This window comes from Xenopus laevis, chromosome 2S (assembly GCF_017654675.1).
Source record: "Xenopus laevis strain J_2021 chromosome 2S, Xenopus_laevis_v10.1, whole genome shotgun sequence".
Taxonomy (NCBI): Eukaryota; Metazoa; Chordata; class Amphibia; order Anura; family Pipidae; genus Xenopus; species Xenopus laevis.
In genome coordinates, this window is record NC_054374.1 from 10,601,279 (window position 1) to 10,618,219 (window position 16,941).

Genomic DNA, 16,941 nt, shown 5'->3' on the forward strand with positions numbered 1-16,941 from the left:
GAATAATTGTTGTCTTCCACATCAATTTGCTTTGTTAACAAATGAGTGTTTAATTGTATCATATTTTCATTTACAGCTATGACAGCAATGGATGGTGCCCACCTTTGCCAGTACAAACCTACTTACATCAAGGATCAGATGATGAACTTGAAGAAGATGATAGAGTTCCAACACCTCCTGTCCGAGGGGTGGCATCTTCACCCGCCATCTCGTTTGGACAACAATCAACAGCAACACTCACACCATCACCACGTGAAGAAATGCAGCCCATGCTTCAGGCCCACCTGGAGGAATTGACAAGAGCTTATCAGTTTGACATTGCGAAACAAGCTTGGTAATTATACTGCATACACATCAAGTGCTCAGTTCTTATTTTTTTTGAGTAGCCATTAATTAAAACAACATAAAGAGAAACATATTGATAAGCAAATTCTTTTTCCCAAAAAGCCAGAATTTTTTGTATCTTTGCTCGAAAAACCCCAAATAGTCAGATTTTCAGTTTAATTGCAGCACAGACCCTAGATATTTTCAAACAAGATAGGGACCTCTCCCACTGATTTATATACAACCTCGGCAGGTCTGAGATAGTGGAGGGTATAATAAATCTCAAATGAATTCCACAAAATTGTTATAGTTTTTAGCATTCGGACTGTAATAAATAACCCTCTCAGTGATACAATTTCAAAACTGGAAATTATAAACCTAGCCCTTTTTAAATTTTAAGAAATGTCATACAACTATGACATTCTCCTATGGGTATTTTTTTGTTAATAACTATTGAAGATTAGCCAGAATCTCATTGAGACACCTGTGATTAATTTTAGAGGAAATGTGTCTTTTCTGGATAAAATCTCCTTGTCACTGGTGGTAACAAACTCATATAGCAGGCATGGGAACTAGTGATGGGCAAATCTGACCCATTTTGCTTTGGCAAAAATTTGCACAAGGCAGTGTAACAATTTTTTTTTGCATGTCAATGTTTTCACCCATTGGAGTCTATGGGCGTAATTTTCACAACGGAACTTGCCGAACATAGTCACTCATCACTAATGGGTACTTTTCGACTGGCAAAAAAAAATAGTTGGTACCACGAGCCTGTATATTTTTAATCCTTCAAGCGCATAAAGTCATCTCATTGAGTATATATGATTTTTGGTGTCATTGTAGAATCATGTAAAATTTATTGGGGACTATGGTCCATTGATAAATAGGCAAGGAACAATGCAGCTCATTTATATATTTTATATATATATATATATATATATATATATATATATATATATATATATATATATATATATATATATATATATATATATATATATATATATATATATATATATATATATATATATATATATATATATATAGCACATTGGTTCTTGCAGTGAATAGATTTGCCCTGTGCATGGTTATATTTATAAAGCTTTTTAAATATGGCTAAAATCACAAATTGTCAATAAACAGTAAATGCAAACGCTCTGCATTTGAGTTACGCCACAACTTTGGTGGAAAATACAATAAAATACAAATTAAAAAAAAAATAAAAGACGGCCATAGCAGTGCAATATTTTAGCGTTCAGGAAAAAACATTGCATATGCAAGCAATCAAATGTGAGATCTGAATAAAGGCATACATATTATATTTGATACTTGAATTGTCTATAGATTCAAACATCTGTAAAGCCTGTAAAAGAGCCCTTGGGAAAAACACAAAGTCTAAACTATTTTTCAAAAATATACTTTTTTTAACTAAATCAGCCTTACTAGATTACATTTTTGTTACAACTATTGTTAAATACATTTAGAACTATTTGCATATGTTACCTGTGTACATTTAGCATTTGTATTAATTGTTTTCTGTTTTCTTTCTATATTATTTTTATTTTACTTTCAGGCATTTACAGAGCAATAACCAGCCTCCATTGGCCCCAGTTCCACCACTTGGATATGTGTCTGGGACATTTATTTCTGAATTAGAAAAAGATATTCCAGATCAAGAAGAATATGAAATTGAAGATGAATCTTTAGAAATAACAAGGCCACTCCGAGGTTTGGAACACACTCCAGGTTCTAGCATGGATAATCTTGACAGTTCTGTGACAGGTAATCACTTATAATATACTGGAATACAACTTACATTCACCTCAGATATCATGTAAAATTATCCCAATTATTTTTTTAAATCATATTTAAACTGCATTTGGTTCACACTTCCCAGTTCTACTGGCAAGCAATCAAGGACAGTCAAGGTTTTCATAAATAAAAGAATAGAGAGAAAAATCAATTATTATCTGGCTCTCATAAACAAATCATTCAGCAAAGATAAAAATGCCTTGACAATGAGACAAATAAAGACATTTTTATTTTTTAATGACATGTTGGAATTTTACTCCTGCAGTATAAGGTTTCTTAAGAAAAAGTGCAAGGTTGTTCAAGGAGAAATTAACCGGTCTGCTTACGTGAGATTTCCATAATACAAATTGCAACACAGAGAAAACATTATATAAACTTTAGATGAACATTGTAACAATATAATCAAAACTTTTATACAATGGTTGGAAAACTATATGCTGTTGGGTGATTTTTCTTGGATTGACTGATTTTTGACATCACATAATAATTTGCAATGTATGTGGTCAGTACAATACAAGATGAATACATACTGTACAGGTAAATATATACTTCAAATAACAATAATATTTAGTAAAGGGTGAATGTATTCGCCGCCTGCAAATTTGTTTGCAAACCTGCTGCAAAAATTTCCTGATGAAAAATTTTCTGCTACTAAAAAAGTTACGTGTATAAAAATTGTTGCATGTAAGAAAAAAATTGACGCCCATTGACTGGACAAAAGAGTCGCACATGTAAAAATTGTCACACGTCAAAATTATTTTGATGCCCATTGACTTTAATGCGTTTGGTCAAGAAAGTTGTGCATGTAAAAATTGTCGTTCATCAAAATTATTTTGATGCAAATTGACAAATGAATTGTTTGCCTTTTTGCAAATTTTTTTTGAGTTTTGAAACTCCCTCTCTAAAGTACCAATCATGAAGTGCCAGAAAATTAAGTTTTGACTAAGATGAGAGATGAAGTAGAGAGAGACCTATGCATCATATGAGGGGGAATTTAAGTGCACCGTTCCTTTGGAGTAGGCAAGGGAAATGGTACTTCCTCATATACCATAGCATTTTTTGTGTATTTATAGAAGTATTCTATTTACTATTATTGTTTGTTAAATGTGAGATCCCCAGTTTTATTGTATCCAACCGATAACCATATTTGTTGCTTTAGTAATGTTTTCACTACAGAAAAATCTTTAATTTTATTATATGCCTTAATAGTGGAAAGGTAAATATATTTCATGGGTTGATTACTATTGTAGTTTTGTAGTTGTGTTTTCTAGAGTATGGACTTGAAACTAATGTAACTGGGACATTACTTTAGCATAACAGAATTTTAAACAGAGGTGTGGCTAACAGGAAACATCCCTTTGTATGATTTCTTTTTTTTCTGTAATAATAAAACACTACCTTGTACTTGACCTGAACTAAAATATAATTAACCCTCATTGGAAGCAAAATCAGCGTATTGGGTTTATTTAATGTTTATATGATTTTCTAATAGACTTAAAATATGAAGATCCAAATTACGGAAAGATCAGTTATCCAGAAAACCCCAGGTCCCTGAGCATTCTGGATAATAGGTCCAAGAGCCTGTAGTATATGCAATTCAATGGCCCTGCTGTAGTAAATGCCAACATCTTTGAATGTAGCATCCCCATTCTCTCTTTCACACACACACACACACTGAATGTTTTTTCAACACTAATAGCAGGGTGGGTGCTCTTCAATGTTTGATAGGTTAGGGCTGATGGCTTTGTAAATGAAACAGAAAACTAATTATACGCAGAATGAGCCTGGAGGGAGCTCATTAAAATATGCTTAATAGAACTAAATTTATACATTACAATGTTTAACTGTTTACTTGCTAATTATTTACAATGAAATCATCAAGTAATGTGTCGGAATCGGAATATTCAGATACCTAGAAAAGTATGAAGCATATATATTTATAGTTCCAATATTCTGATTGTAAACTCACCAATAAGTTTGGGGGGGTCCATGCGCTTACGCCCCAGACCTTCAGCTCAAGGAAGGTTCCAGAAATATTGCAGATAAAAAATAATTTATTTAAAGACAAAACATCTTAAAACAGAATAAGCCTTACGCGTTTCGTGCCTAGAGGGCACTTAGTCATAGGCCATCTATGATTAAGTGCCCTCTAGGTACGAAATGTTTAAGGCTTTTTTTGTTTTGAAATGTTTTTTCTTTATATAAATATTTTTTTTTATTTGCACCACTTTGAACTTGTTGAATCAGTTTGCTCAATGACTAATTAGCTTCCACATTTTGGGGGGTTATTTATCAAGCTCAAAATTTATCTCAGTATTTCTAAGATAAAAATCCGAGCAACTCCGAATTCCCTATTTATAAAAAATAGATTCCAGCAAACTTCGGACCTTTGATCCCAAAAACCACAAATATTTCAGAGTTTTCAGAATTTTCAGAAAATCATCGGATATTGAGTCTGATAGCAGCGCAGACACTGGGACCTTCCCCATTGACTAATACAGGACCCTGAGAGCTTTGAGATGCTGGGTTTTTGGATTCTGAGTTTTCATACTATCGGACTTTAAAAATCCCGAAAAATTCAGATTTTTTTTGTAAGGTCCAAAAAAATCTGAATTTTATGGATTTCGGTATTTGGATCTTAATAAATAACCCAAATATTAACTCAAACATATTAAGTTCAATGCATCATTTTATACATTATAAATCTTCCCAATCAATGTGCAGTGTTATCAGTGTAGATGTGTGATATTCAAATACTACTATAATATGACTTAAGAAATGAAATGATAATATATGAGCATGTACAAGTATATGGATTTGTGTAAACGTTTATGCGCGTGTGTTTACATGTAAAGACATTTAAGGATTGTTAAGCATTTCAAATTGAAATTTGAGTAGTTGCTCAAATGTTGTTAAGCAATGAAATACTGGGATAAAGTGGCATCTAGCTGTGTATCGCAATTACATCTTCAGCACTAAAAGTAATTTACGGACAATCATCAATTCATTTCCATGTCATTTTATGCTAAACCCATCTTTTCTCTGATGAATGTGCATCGCCAGATCCATTAGGAAACCAAGACTGTGTTTTGAATATTACCCTGCTAATTGTTGCATTATCATTTTTTGAGATTCTTTAACTAGTAGTTCTTTTAAAGCTTACACTCTGATATTACAAGTAATATTTTTGTCCATTAACGTACAGTAATGATCCTTTTGTTCAGTAATGCCATTATTTCAATGATACTGAAATTTCAATAAGATTATTTCAATAAGATACTGAAAAACTGGAACGTTTTCCCCCTAAAATGTTCATTCATACTGTAGAAAAACAGTAAAGCTGAAGCTACGTTTTAATTTTTGAAGTTTTGCGTCAACACAAAAAGTTAATTTACCTAGGGGCCGATTCACTAAGGGTCGAATATCGAGGGTTAATTAACCCTCGATATTTGACTAGGAATTAAAATCCTTCAACTTCGAATATCGAAGTCGAAGGATTTAGCGCAGATAGTTCGATCGAACGATCGAAGGATAATTCCTTCAACCGAACAATAAAATCCTTCGAATCGAACGATTCGAAGGATTTTAATCCAACGATCGAAGGAATATCCTTCAATCAAAAAAAGTTACCAAAGCCTATGGGGACCTTCCCCATAGGCTAACATTGACTTCGGTAGCTTTTAGATGGCGAACTAGGGGGTCGAAGTTTTTTTTAAAGAGACAGTACTTCGACTCTCGAATGGTCGAATAGTCGAACGATTTTTACTACGAATCCTTCGATTCAAAGTCGTAGTCGTAGTCGAAGGTCGAAGTAGACCATTCAATGGTCGAAGTAGCCCAAAAAAACTTCGAAATTCGAAGTTTTTTACCTTCGAATCCTTCACTCGAAGTTAGTGAATCGGCCCCCTAGTGTTATAGGTTTTTGGCTGAGGGCAGGTAGAACAAGATGGCCTTGATAGCAAGGTTGGACAACACACATTGTTCATATCCTTCTCATACCAAATCACTGGTTGATTTAAAACAAATACTAATTCCAGCATGCTCTTGCTATTGAACTCATATATCATGATCCACCACATCCTTTAGGAAAGCACATGTTTAATTACATTTTACTGAGGTAATCACCGCTTGTGCTTCACCAGATGTGAAGTGCTCAATGTCATGATCACGCATGTTAGTGTCCTTGCTGTCAGCAAAGTATATTCCATCATGTTAACTCTCTTCTTATTTGTTGCTTGTTTGGATCACTGTTCCATTGAAATTGTTGTCTCTATTTGCTAGTTTTTTTAGCATCCATATAATTAGGCTTCATGTTTACATTCTTTAATAGTCAACCTTTATTTTCCATTGGACTAATATATTAAAGGGATACTGTCATGGGAAAAAATTTTTTTTTACAAAATGAATCAGTTAATAGTGCTGTTACAGCAGAATTCTGCGCTGAAATCTATTTCTTAAAAGAGCAAACAGATTTTTTTATATTTAATTTTGAAATCTGACATGGGGCTCGACATTTTGTCAATTTCCCAGCTGCCCCAAGTTATGTGACGTGTGCCTGCACTTCAGGAGAGAAATACTTTCTGGCAGGCTGCTGTTTTTCCTTCTCAATGTAATTGAATGTGTCTCAGTGGGACATGGGTTTTTACTATTGAGTGCTGTTCTTAGATCTACCAGGCTGCTGTTATCTTGTGTTAGGGAGCTGCTATCTGGTTACCTTCCCATTGTTCTTTTGTTTGGCTGCTGGAGGGAAAAAGGGAGGGGGTGATATCACTCTAACTTGCAGTACAGCAGTGATTTAAGTTTATCAGAGCACAAGTCACATGACTTGGGGCAGCTGGGAAATTGACAATATGTCTAGCCCCATGTCAGATTTCAAAATTGAATATAAAAAAATCTTGTTTGCTCTTTTGAGAAATGGATTTCAGTGCAGAATTCTGCTGGAGCAGCACTATTAACTGATTAATTTTGAAAAAAAAATATTTTTCCCATGACAGTATCCCTTTAAACATATGATGAGCCTTATCTATGTCATTTAAGTAATATTTTGATTAATACACTTACTACGTACCAAAAGCCCTCCTGAACAAGCAATCAGTCTAAGCGATATATAAATTTAATTTCCTAAACTGCTTCTTTACCGTTTTCGAAGGAGCACTGCATTGTACACTGATCTTTTTCTTGGAGATAGACTCCAGAAGTCTGTTCTGAGCCTTATTACATATGCTGCAGCTTGCTTTAGCTAATTAAAGGTGCCTGTCATGGACTTCTTCATGCAGCTACAGAAGTTTGAAAATTGCGAAGGCAGAACATCTGCTACAGCCTTGCAAGTCTTGTTAATGGGACTTTCCCAGCTGGGAAGAGCTGATAAAGTATATGTCTTAGTGGCCATGAAGATGTTTGACAAGGTAAATAAGTCTAGGTGTGGAAAATTGCAGAAAAATGCTGAATGGTGAATTTAACATTCATTAAGTGAATACGGCAGCAATTTTTACTATAGAAGTCTGCATATTGTATCATGAACAAGATGCAGTAAGCACTACGAGCTAGCCACTGGAATAATTGGCAAAAAATAACATTAATTACATTTTAAACAACAATAACAAAATACTTTCTCGCTAACTTTGATGTTTGTTGCCATATTGTTGATATTGCTGAGGCCCATTGGAAGAGTATGTAGTATTGAGGATGACATTCTGCAATCTTGCTCATTCTATTGGTCATGTACAATGAATTTTAAAGAGTCATTATGGGACCTATTTATTAACATTTGTGGTTATAGATTATATATACTGTATAGGGTGATGGTAATTATATCCTGAAGTCTGTTACTGCTTTATACATAGCAGTTTATAGCGAGCCACCAATTACATTTCCTATAACTGGATTTATACTTACTGTAACTCCTGAGGAAACTCTGCCCCCATAATAATATACAGGTATGGGACCTGTTATCCAGAATTATCAGGACCTGGACCTGGCATTTCTGCATAATCGATTTTTCCATAATTCAGATTTTCAATCCAATAGACTGGTTTTGCTTTCAATAAGGATTATATTTAGTGATGGGCGAATTTTTTCGCCAGGTGCGAATTCGCAGGAAATCCCCACGATTCGTTGCCGGCGAATAAATTTCTGAAACCACCAAAATTCAGCTGCATCCATTTTCACCAAAAAATGGACACCGCCGTCAAAAACGAACACCGCCGTCAAAAACGGAAAAAGGAAATCATTGAGTATTTGGATGAATTGCAGTCTGTGGGAGGCAGCCTTTCCATAATTCTGAGCTTGTTGGATAACAGGTTTCTGGCTAACATATCCTATACCTGTAATCGAGGCAATATTTTTTGTTACTGATGTAAGGGGAAGTTATACTTGTTGACAGATGCTCAAAGTATATCTCTGGTATTAATATGCAGAGGGAATGCGTTGCACAGATAACAAAGTCTGATCATACACAGATGGCACATGCAAAACACCATTCATTTCAATGAAAAAGGGGTGTGGCAAGTGTCCTAGATGCTTCAGTTAAGCGGTTCCATCTGTATTTTTTTAGATAGTAAAAATAAACCCTACATTTAGGGCATATTTATCAAGGGTCAAATTTCAAGTTTATGGGAGTTTCTAAAAAATCCCATAAACTCCCATAAACTCGAAATTCGAAAAAAACACCAATAAAAATTTATTTAAAAAAAAAAAAATCACATTTTTTATATTCAGGTGAATAGGATTGACCTGCAAACTTGAATCAATTTCAAATCGAATTCGAATGAATTTGATTTGAGTTTTTTCACCACCATTTTTTTTTTCAAAAGTCCACCAAACGACTCTAAAATTGGTGTAGGAGGTCTCCCATAGGCTAAAACACAAATTTTCTAGGTTTTAGAAGGTGAATAGTCAAATTTGAATTCTTTAAGGGACAATACATGATAAATTTAAAAATTCGAATTTCAAATTTTTTTTAAACTCAAATCAAATTTGGACTATTCCCTAGTCAAATTACACAAAAATAAACTTGAAATTTGAATTTAAAATTCAAAATTTAAATTCAGCCCTTGATAAATCTGCCCCTAAATATTTCTGTGCTTTAATGTTCCGGAGGGTTCCGTATAATGGAACTTCGCGTAATTTGGATCTTCATTTCTTAAGTCTTATAGAACCATTTAAACATTAAAATTTGGATTATTTGCTTATAATGGAGTCTATGGAAGTCAGCCTTTCCATAATTCAGAGCTTTCTGAATAAAGGGTTTCCGGATAATGGATCCTATACCTGTACTGTATAAAAACAAAAAGTTCCATTTAAACCAACCAGTGCTGTGACATGAACAAACCTAAAAGTCACTTGAACATTAACAAGATGCATATTCTACACAAACATTTGCAGAGTAGTTGGGTGTTGTCATATGCTTTACAGTGTAAAGACAGAACAGATATATTTACAGTCTGCTGCATTTTTTTTATATTTTTCTTGGTAATTAGAATTCATGATATTTTGCCATTGCTACTTTCTGCTAAGCATATGGAATGAATACCTCACCCACAGATTCAGATCAAGTGCTTGCTGCAAGCCTGTGAACATGAACAGCTTGCCCAATACATTCAAATCGACTTACTTCATAATTAGACTTTTAGTAATTGTTCAAAATTCACACTTCACATAGAATGCTTCATCTTGAACATGAGTAATTACAACTTTTTTTTTCCTTGTGAAAATTGTTATATGGTGCTTTGAGAACATGTAATAACAGTTGTAAAGTCTTCTCCAGGTCTAGTAACCAAAAGCAACCAATTAGATACTGCCTTGCAAACAGCAGAACGGTACATTTTAGCTGAAGAAAAATTATTTTCTTTATTCAGGTATGGGATTTGTTATCCGGAAATGCGTTATCCAGAAAGATCCAAATAACGCATTTTATCCAATTTATCCACATTATTAAAAATGATTTCCTTTTCCTCTGTAAGAATAGAACAGTATCTTGTACATGATGCAAACTAAGAATATAGTTAATCCTTATTGGATGCCTATTGGGTTTATCTAGGGGCCGATTCATCAAGATTCGAATATCGAGGGTTAATTAACCCTCGATATTGGACTAGGAACTAAAATCCTTCGACTTCGAATATCGAAGTCGAAGGATTTAGCGCAGATAGTACGATCGTACGATCGAATGATTATTCCTTCGATCGAACGATTAAATCCTTCGAATCGAACGATTCGAAGGATTTAAATCCAACGATCGAAAGAATATCCTTCGATCAAAAAAATTTAGGAAAGCCTATGGGGACCTTCCCCATAGGCTAACATTGACTTCGGTAGCTTTTAGCTGCCGAACTAGGGGGTCGAATTTTTTTTTAAAGAGACAGTACTTCGACTATCGAATGGTCGAATAGTCGAACGATTTTTACTTCGAATCCTTCGATAGTCGTAGTCGAAGGTCGAAGTAGCCCATTCGATGGTCGAAGTAGCCCAAAAAAACTTCGAAATTCGAAGCTTTTTACCTTCGAATCCTTCACTCGAAGTTAATGAATCGGCCCCCAAATGTTTACATGATTTTCTAGCAGATTTAAGGTATGAAGATCCAAATTTCAGAATGTTCCGTTATTGAGAAACTCCAGGTCCAGAACATTCTGGATAACAGGTTCCATACCTGTTTATAATATCAGCTTAATAACTATAAACCCTAACCCAACCACTTTTTCTATAAGTTCTAAAAAATGTTCCCCTCTTATCACTTTCTTTTCACCATTTTAAATATACATTATTTGTTTACCACTATTTGTTTTATACTTTATTTTGCTGCTTTAAAAATATTATATATATATATATATATATATATATATATATATATATATATATATATATATTATATATTATATATTATATTTTTATATTTTATTATATGTAAAACATATAATAAAAATAATCTAGATACATATTAAAGACACCTGGCTATTTGTTGGCCATTATAACCATAGATTTTATTTGTAGGCAACATGAAAATATGTACAACTCATTAGAATGTGCCTTTATTTTTAGGTTCAATGCTAAATGGATGGGGTTCTGAATCTGATGAGGATCGTAAATATTCTAGTCATAGATCTAGTGTAGGTAGCTCAACTGATGACTCGATATTTGCAAGCGGCAACTTTGCACAATCACTGGTTGCAGCAGATAAAGCTGGTTTCTCACTTAACGGAACCAGTCTTTCTATAGCAGGTTTGTAGACTCCATGTTGGTGACTTTAGCATGAGGGATGGTGCTTCTCTCTCTCTCTCTGAGCTTTAATTCTGTCTCTGTGAACTTGTGTCATGCAGCTGCCTTTGTAACATGCATGACATTTGGTGGTTGGAAAAGTCCTTTGATGCGTCAATGATTCTTCTTCTGGAGTCTGTCCTGCTGCATTTCTTAACTATATGTCATACTTCATTGTTAACATAGCATTTCTTGATGCTTCTGTTTCTGTTAATAAACCAAGCATTTCAGCTTAGTACATGCCTATATCTCAGTCCTCAGTGCAGGTGGAGATGTAGTAATGCATAACCTAAACATCCTGGTAGATTCAAATTTACTTTTCCATGAAAATATACATGTAGACTACACTCTTTTACACACTAGGACATAGAAACATATATTAATAGCTAAATTGAACTCTTTTCACAAATAACTCCTACTGTAGGATCATCCAGAAGATTTGAAATTGTCTCCAGAGAGGAGAAAATGTGTTTGCCCCAGAATGGAAGCAAGGCTAGTCACTGGATCAAAATTTGTTGAATTTGTGTAATAAATCAGATCTATAATTAAGAAAATATATTTAGTTGTTTGAGTACTGTCTAAACAGTGGTCCCCAACAAGTAGCTTGACGGGCAGCATGTTGCTCTCCAACCCCTTGGATGTTGCTCCCAGTGGCCTCAAAGCAGGTGCTTATTTTTCAATTCCTGTCTCGGAGGCAAGTTTTAGTTGCATAAAAAAATAGGTTAACTGATAAACAGAACCTCAATGTAGGTTAACAATCCACATAGGGGCTACATAATGGCCAATCACAGCCATTTATAGCTATTTGGCACCCTAGGAGCATTTTTCATGCTAGTGTTGCTCCCCAACTCCTTTTACTTCTAAATGTTGCTCACGGGTTCTAAAGGTTGGGGATCCCTGGTCTAAGACTAATGTGATGACATGAGTGATATCAGTAACTGTGTAACTGAATCAAGCATATTTGGTTATAGACTTTAGCCATAATATTGATGGATGCCTGCCATCTGATCTTCTTGAGCCTTAAGGTGGTCAAATATCTGAGGATTTTGTCTAGGTGTTGGAAGACATAGAAGTTTTCCACAAAGACTTTTTAGATGAACAATGATGACACAAAAATTAACCACCATTCTGTCTAAAACTTGTAATAACTGAAAACTGAGAGCTGATCCCCTAAGCCAGACCTGTTTCCAATAGCTGCTTATTGCGTAGCTCTGTGTCATTACTTTTGCCAAAGAAGGCTGTGCATTTAATTTTAATTGGATGAAAGATTCTTCTAGGCGAAAAAAAGACCACATTTTTTGCAACAATTATGCTCTCGACATTATCAACCATAGTCTATATTAATGATATAAATTCTTTCATTGATATAACAGACTTTTTGCAAAGCTAATAACATTCAGCTGAATTTTAACACCAGGCTTTATAATTTACCAGAAAGGTAACACTTTCACCAAGATAGTTTTTTTTTACAAAATTGTAAGGGTTTTCAAAGAATTATAAAGCCTAGCTTTTACAAATATATGTATATGGCTCAAATTATACATTTGATTTGAAACATGAACTTAACTGAATTGTCATAATGAATGAGTTGATACATTTAAATTGAGTTAGGAATTATATCCCATTCTTGGCTGACTACAGTATATCATGCAAATGATGTATACTTAAAGGAGGCAATATAATACAATCAAATTTTTTTCCTCTTACTTAAGGTAAGCTGTGGTTAAAAACAGACATAGCTGAAACTGTCATTATGTTACATACAATGTTCCTCTCTTTCTCTCTAGGCAAAATGAACTCTTTTTCTCAGAGACCACGGCCAGCCAGTCCCTTTTCTACTGACAGTAACACAGCTGGGAATCACAGTCAGAAGTCACGGCCCACTAAGAAACACAAGGGAGGCAGAATAGATCAGCAACCCATGCTTCGCAGAGAAGGGATTGCAGATGGTATGTTGGCTGCTTCTGTTAAGTAACAGAAATATGCATGACACTATTGTACACTATCGGATTTTAACTTCATTGTTCATGTGACTTGATTTTCTGATATGGTTTGCATTTGTAATGGTCGGCACCCAACACCGGAACAAATGCCAAGCACCGTGGTCTCGGCTCGTGCTTCACCTGTAGTGTGACCGCGTTTGGCTTCGGGAGGAGCCCTCAGCTACTTGGATGCCACCAGGACTTAAACGAGAGGTGCAAGGCAATAGGTTCTGGATAGGCAGAGGGGCACGACTGTAAAGCAAAGTCTTTGGGCAGAAGGTCGTAGTACAAGGCGTTTAGGCAAAAGAGTAGTCAGATCAGGCCGGGGCAGGCAGAGAATAAACGTAGTCAGGCAGGCAAACCAGGAAGTCAATCAGAGGGTTAATCAGAAGGGGTAGTCGGTAATCAGGCAAGGGTCAGGATCCAGAGGTCAGAATCGTCAAAAGCCATGCAGGGGTCACAACAGGAATCAAACAGGTTCAAAACAGGACTAGCAAAGCTCAGGGAGCACCAGGAACAAACTCCTATCACGGGCAAGGTCCCACAGCCCTAATGGGCTTTCAATAGTTTTTGAATTTCGTGCCATTGCGCGCTGACGTCATTACGTCAGTGCACCTGTGCCTTTAAATCCCCTAAGAACGCACCGCGTGCGCCCTAAGATGCCGGCGCCTGCGGCCTAATGGAGACTGCTCGTCTCCAGGCGTCCCTGCTGTCCCCCCCACTAGACCACCAGGTACGTTCTTTACAGCATTGAAATGTGATCACTATGGGGCAGATTAAATTAAAGGTTAAATTAAAAATTTGAGTTCAAATTTCGAGTTTTTTTTTTATGATCAAAACTGTCAAATTCGAATAGGCAGTTATTCAAATTTGATTCAAGTTTTTTAAAAAAAATTCAAATTCAATTTTTGAGATTTATCATACTCTGGCCCTTTCAAATTCGACTATTAGCCATCTAAAACCTGCCAAGCTGATGTTTAAGTCAACGGGAGACGTCCAGGAATCAATTTTGAGTTGTTTGCAGCCTTCCTGACATTCAAGTTTTTTTTTCAGATCGAGTTCGAATCCAGTTTTTAAAATTCGAATCAAATTTGATTCAAATTCGATTCAAGTTTTCGGATCCATTTTATTCATCCAAGTTTAAATTTCGAGTGGTCAAATTTTGAGTGTATGGGAGTTTTGGGAAGTTTTTAAAAACTCACATGAATTTGAAATTGATAAATGTGCCTCTAAATATCAAAATATGCATCTCAGCTTTATTATTGCACTGTGGAAAAAAGGGTTTTGGTTCTCTACGTTTTCACATTATGAAAACCAATGAATCTCAGTGTTTTATTATATTTAGTGATGAGCAAATTTTATCACCAGGTTTCGCCCAATGTTGTCACCTATTGACTTCAATGTATTTGGCAAAATTTTCACAGTTTTGGAACAAAGCAAAACTGGTAAGATTTGCTCATCACTATATACATTTAGAACTAAATAATGTATTAACTTTAATTCTTTAACTCAAAACATATTTAGAACCAAACAATGTATTAACTTTACTCCTTTAACTTAAAAGCTATGGATGTAATCAAGTTTATTTGGTGCATATATTTTACATTATATAAAATATTGCCCTGTATTGTACTTGAGATTCTAACAATATCTATTGCAAGGTGAAAATTAATTACTGTTTTTTTTTAAAGATTTGCCTCCCCCTCCTGATCCTCCACCTTGTCAAAGCTTAAGACAGCAAGTAGTACCCAATCAACGTGGTGGAGGTCCAACAGAAAGAAAAGCAAGTTCTCTTGAGAGGCACACATCAAATATGAATGATGCAAAAACTTCATTAGACCGGCACGGTAGAACATCCTTAGAACGGCAGCGACAAACACAAGAATGGCTTGGCTCGACAGAAAGGCAGAACATGCAGACATTTGGATCTGGTAATATGAGAATTATAAATCAAATACACACACACATTAGTACAGAGAGGGACAGCAAATTAGTTCAATCATGTATACTGTCTGGAATAAAAAAAAAGCAACACGTACAGTATGTAGCTTTGTTCTGTTGTTATCAATGGAATTGGCAGCAAGGGTATCTTTGAAGATATACTATTTTACTTTCCCATGTGATTTATTGAATAACTTGTTCTTTTTATAGAAACTTAAGCTTTGATTCCTCATTGTTATCATGGTTTTGATTCTATGGATGCACACGCAATTATCTTGCAGCTTCTAAGCTGTTTTATACTAAAATTGCAATAATTCCTTAGCAACAGAAATGTTATGTAGAATGCTGGTAATACAGTAGTAGTAACTAGCAGTTTTCTTGTAAAATCTTCATATCAGCTTTAAAATCAACAAATCTAAAGCTAATAAACCCCTAAGTCATGTCTGTTAACTGAAACAGCCACCGAGAAGGACATGATATTATTGTTATAGGTAAAAACATGAAATTGGCATTTACTGCATGTCTGCAAATGCAAACATTTTTTGAGTTGATTATAATGGTTTCCAAAACACATTTTTCATGCAAATTATTTATTTATAGCTATTAGTTAATCATTGGAGAATCTCTAGCATAAAAGTGCTAATATATTAGGTAGATAGTATCCCAAGCTCGAATGTCGCTCTTTAGTTAAAGTGGCCATAGACGCAAAGATCCGCTCGTTTGTCGACATCTCCAAACGAGCGGATCTTTCCCCTGATATGCCATTAATGAGCATGGCTATATCGGGGGTAATCTGATTGTTTGGCCCGTATGCCCGGGATCGTTCGGGTCAAAATCAAACCTGACCGATCTCCGCCGGACGAAAGCTGTTGGCACTCCCCACACACGATCCGAAAATCGTACGAATCCTCGATTCGTACGATAGGATCTGTGTGTCTATGGCCACCTTTAGGGCTAAACTACATGGGAGATTTTGATCAGATTGTTATACAACAGCATGAGATTTTGTAGGATCTTGATCAGATAGTGTGTTTTGTTCATGGATCTACTGAACATCCGAAACAAAAAGTCTGCCAGACACCAGATTTTATCTCATTGGATGTTGATGCAGCATACAGCGTTTGCATCCGAAAGATGTCACATCAAATGGTAAATTCATCCATGTAGTTTAGACATCAGATTTTTGTATCAATCCCGTTATATTTTGATGCATCTACATCTGACTTAAGGTGACCATACACTGAGAGATCTGCTCGTTTGGCAATGTCGCCAAATGAGCGGATCTCCCTCCGATATGCCCACCCTAGGGCCCAACGATCGGATCCTAACGGTGCCTAAACGTGCGGTCAGATCGCGGAACCGCATCAACGAATAGATGCGGCCGCGATCCGACGGGATTTTTTGTCCCATCCGATCAAGATCTGGCCGACTTTCGGCCAGATCTCAATCGATGAAGCCCGTCAGGGGGGCCCCATACACGGGCCAATAAGCTGCCGACATGGTCTGTCGGCAGCTTTTATCGGCCCGTGTATGGCCACCTTTAGAATGTGATCTGTCGATCCAACACCATCCTACAAAATCCTTAGTGTTAGTTTTGTCTGGGCAAAAAGCAAGACAAAATAAGAAGTGC

The 16,941-nt window shown here is 35.6% G+C and overlaps 1 protein-coding gene across 9 annotated transcripts in view; it reads left to right on the top strand.

Moving 5' to 3' along the window:
• The window catches only part of robo2.S (roundabout guidance receptor 2 S homeolog), a 654,191-nt gene that overhangs the window by 630,867 nt on the left and 6,383 nt on the right, over positions 1-16,941 (top strand). For all 9 annotated transcript variants that reach the window (XM_041583357.1, XM_041583363.1, XM_041583359.1 and 6 more), the window contains 4 exons: positions 77-334; positions 1,898-2,106; positions 13,176-13,337; positions 15,062-15,301. In XM_041583357.1, coding sequence (XP_041439291.1) covers positions 77-334; positions 1,898-2,106; positions 13,176-13,337; positions 15,062-15,301 — 869 coding nt within the window. The remainder of the gene's footprint in view (positions 1-76; positions 335-1,897; positions 2,107-13,175; positions 13,338-15,061; positions 15,302-16,941) is intronic.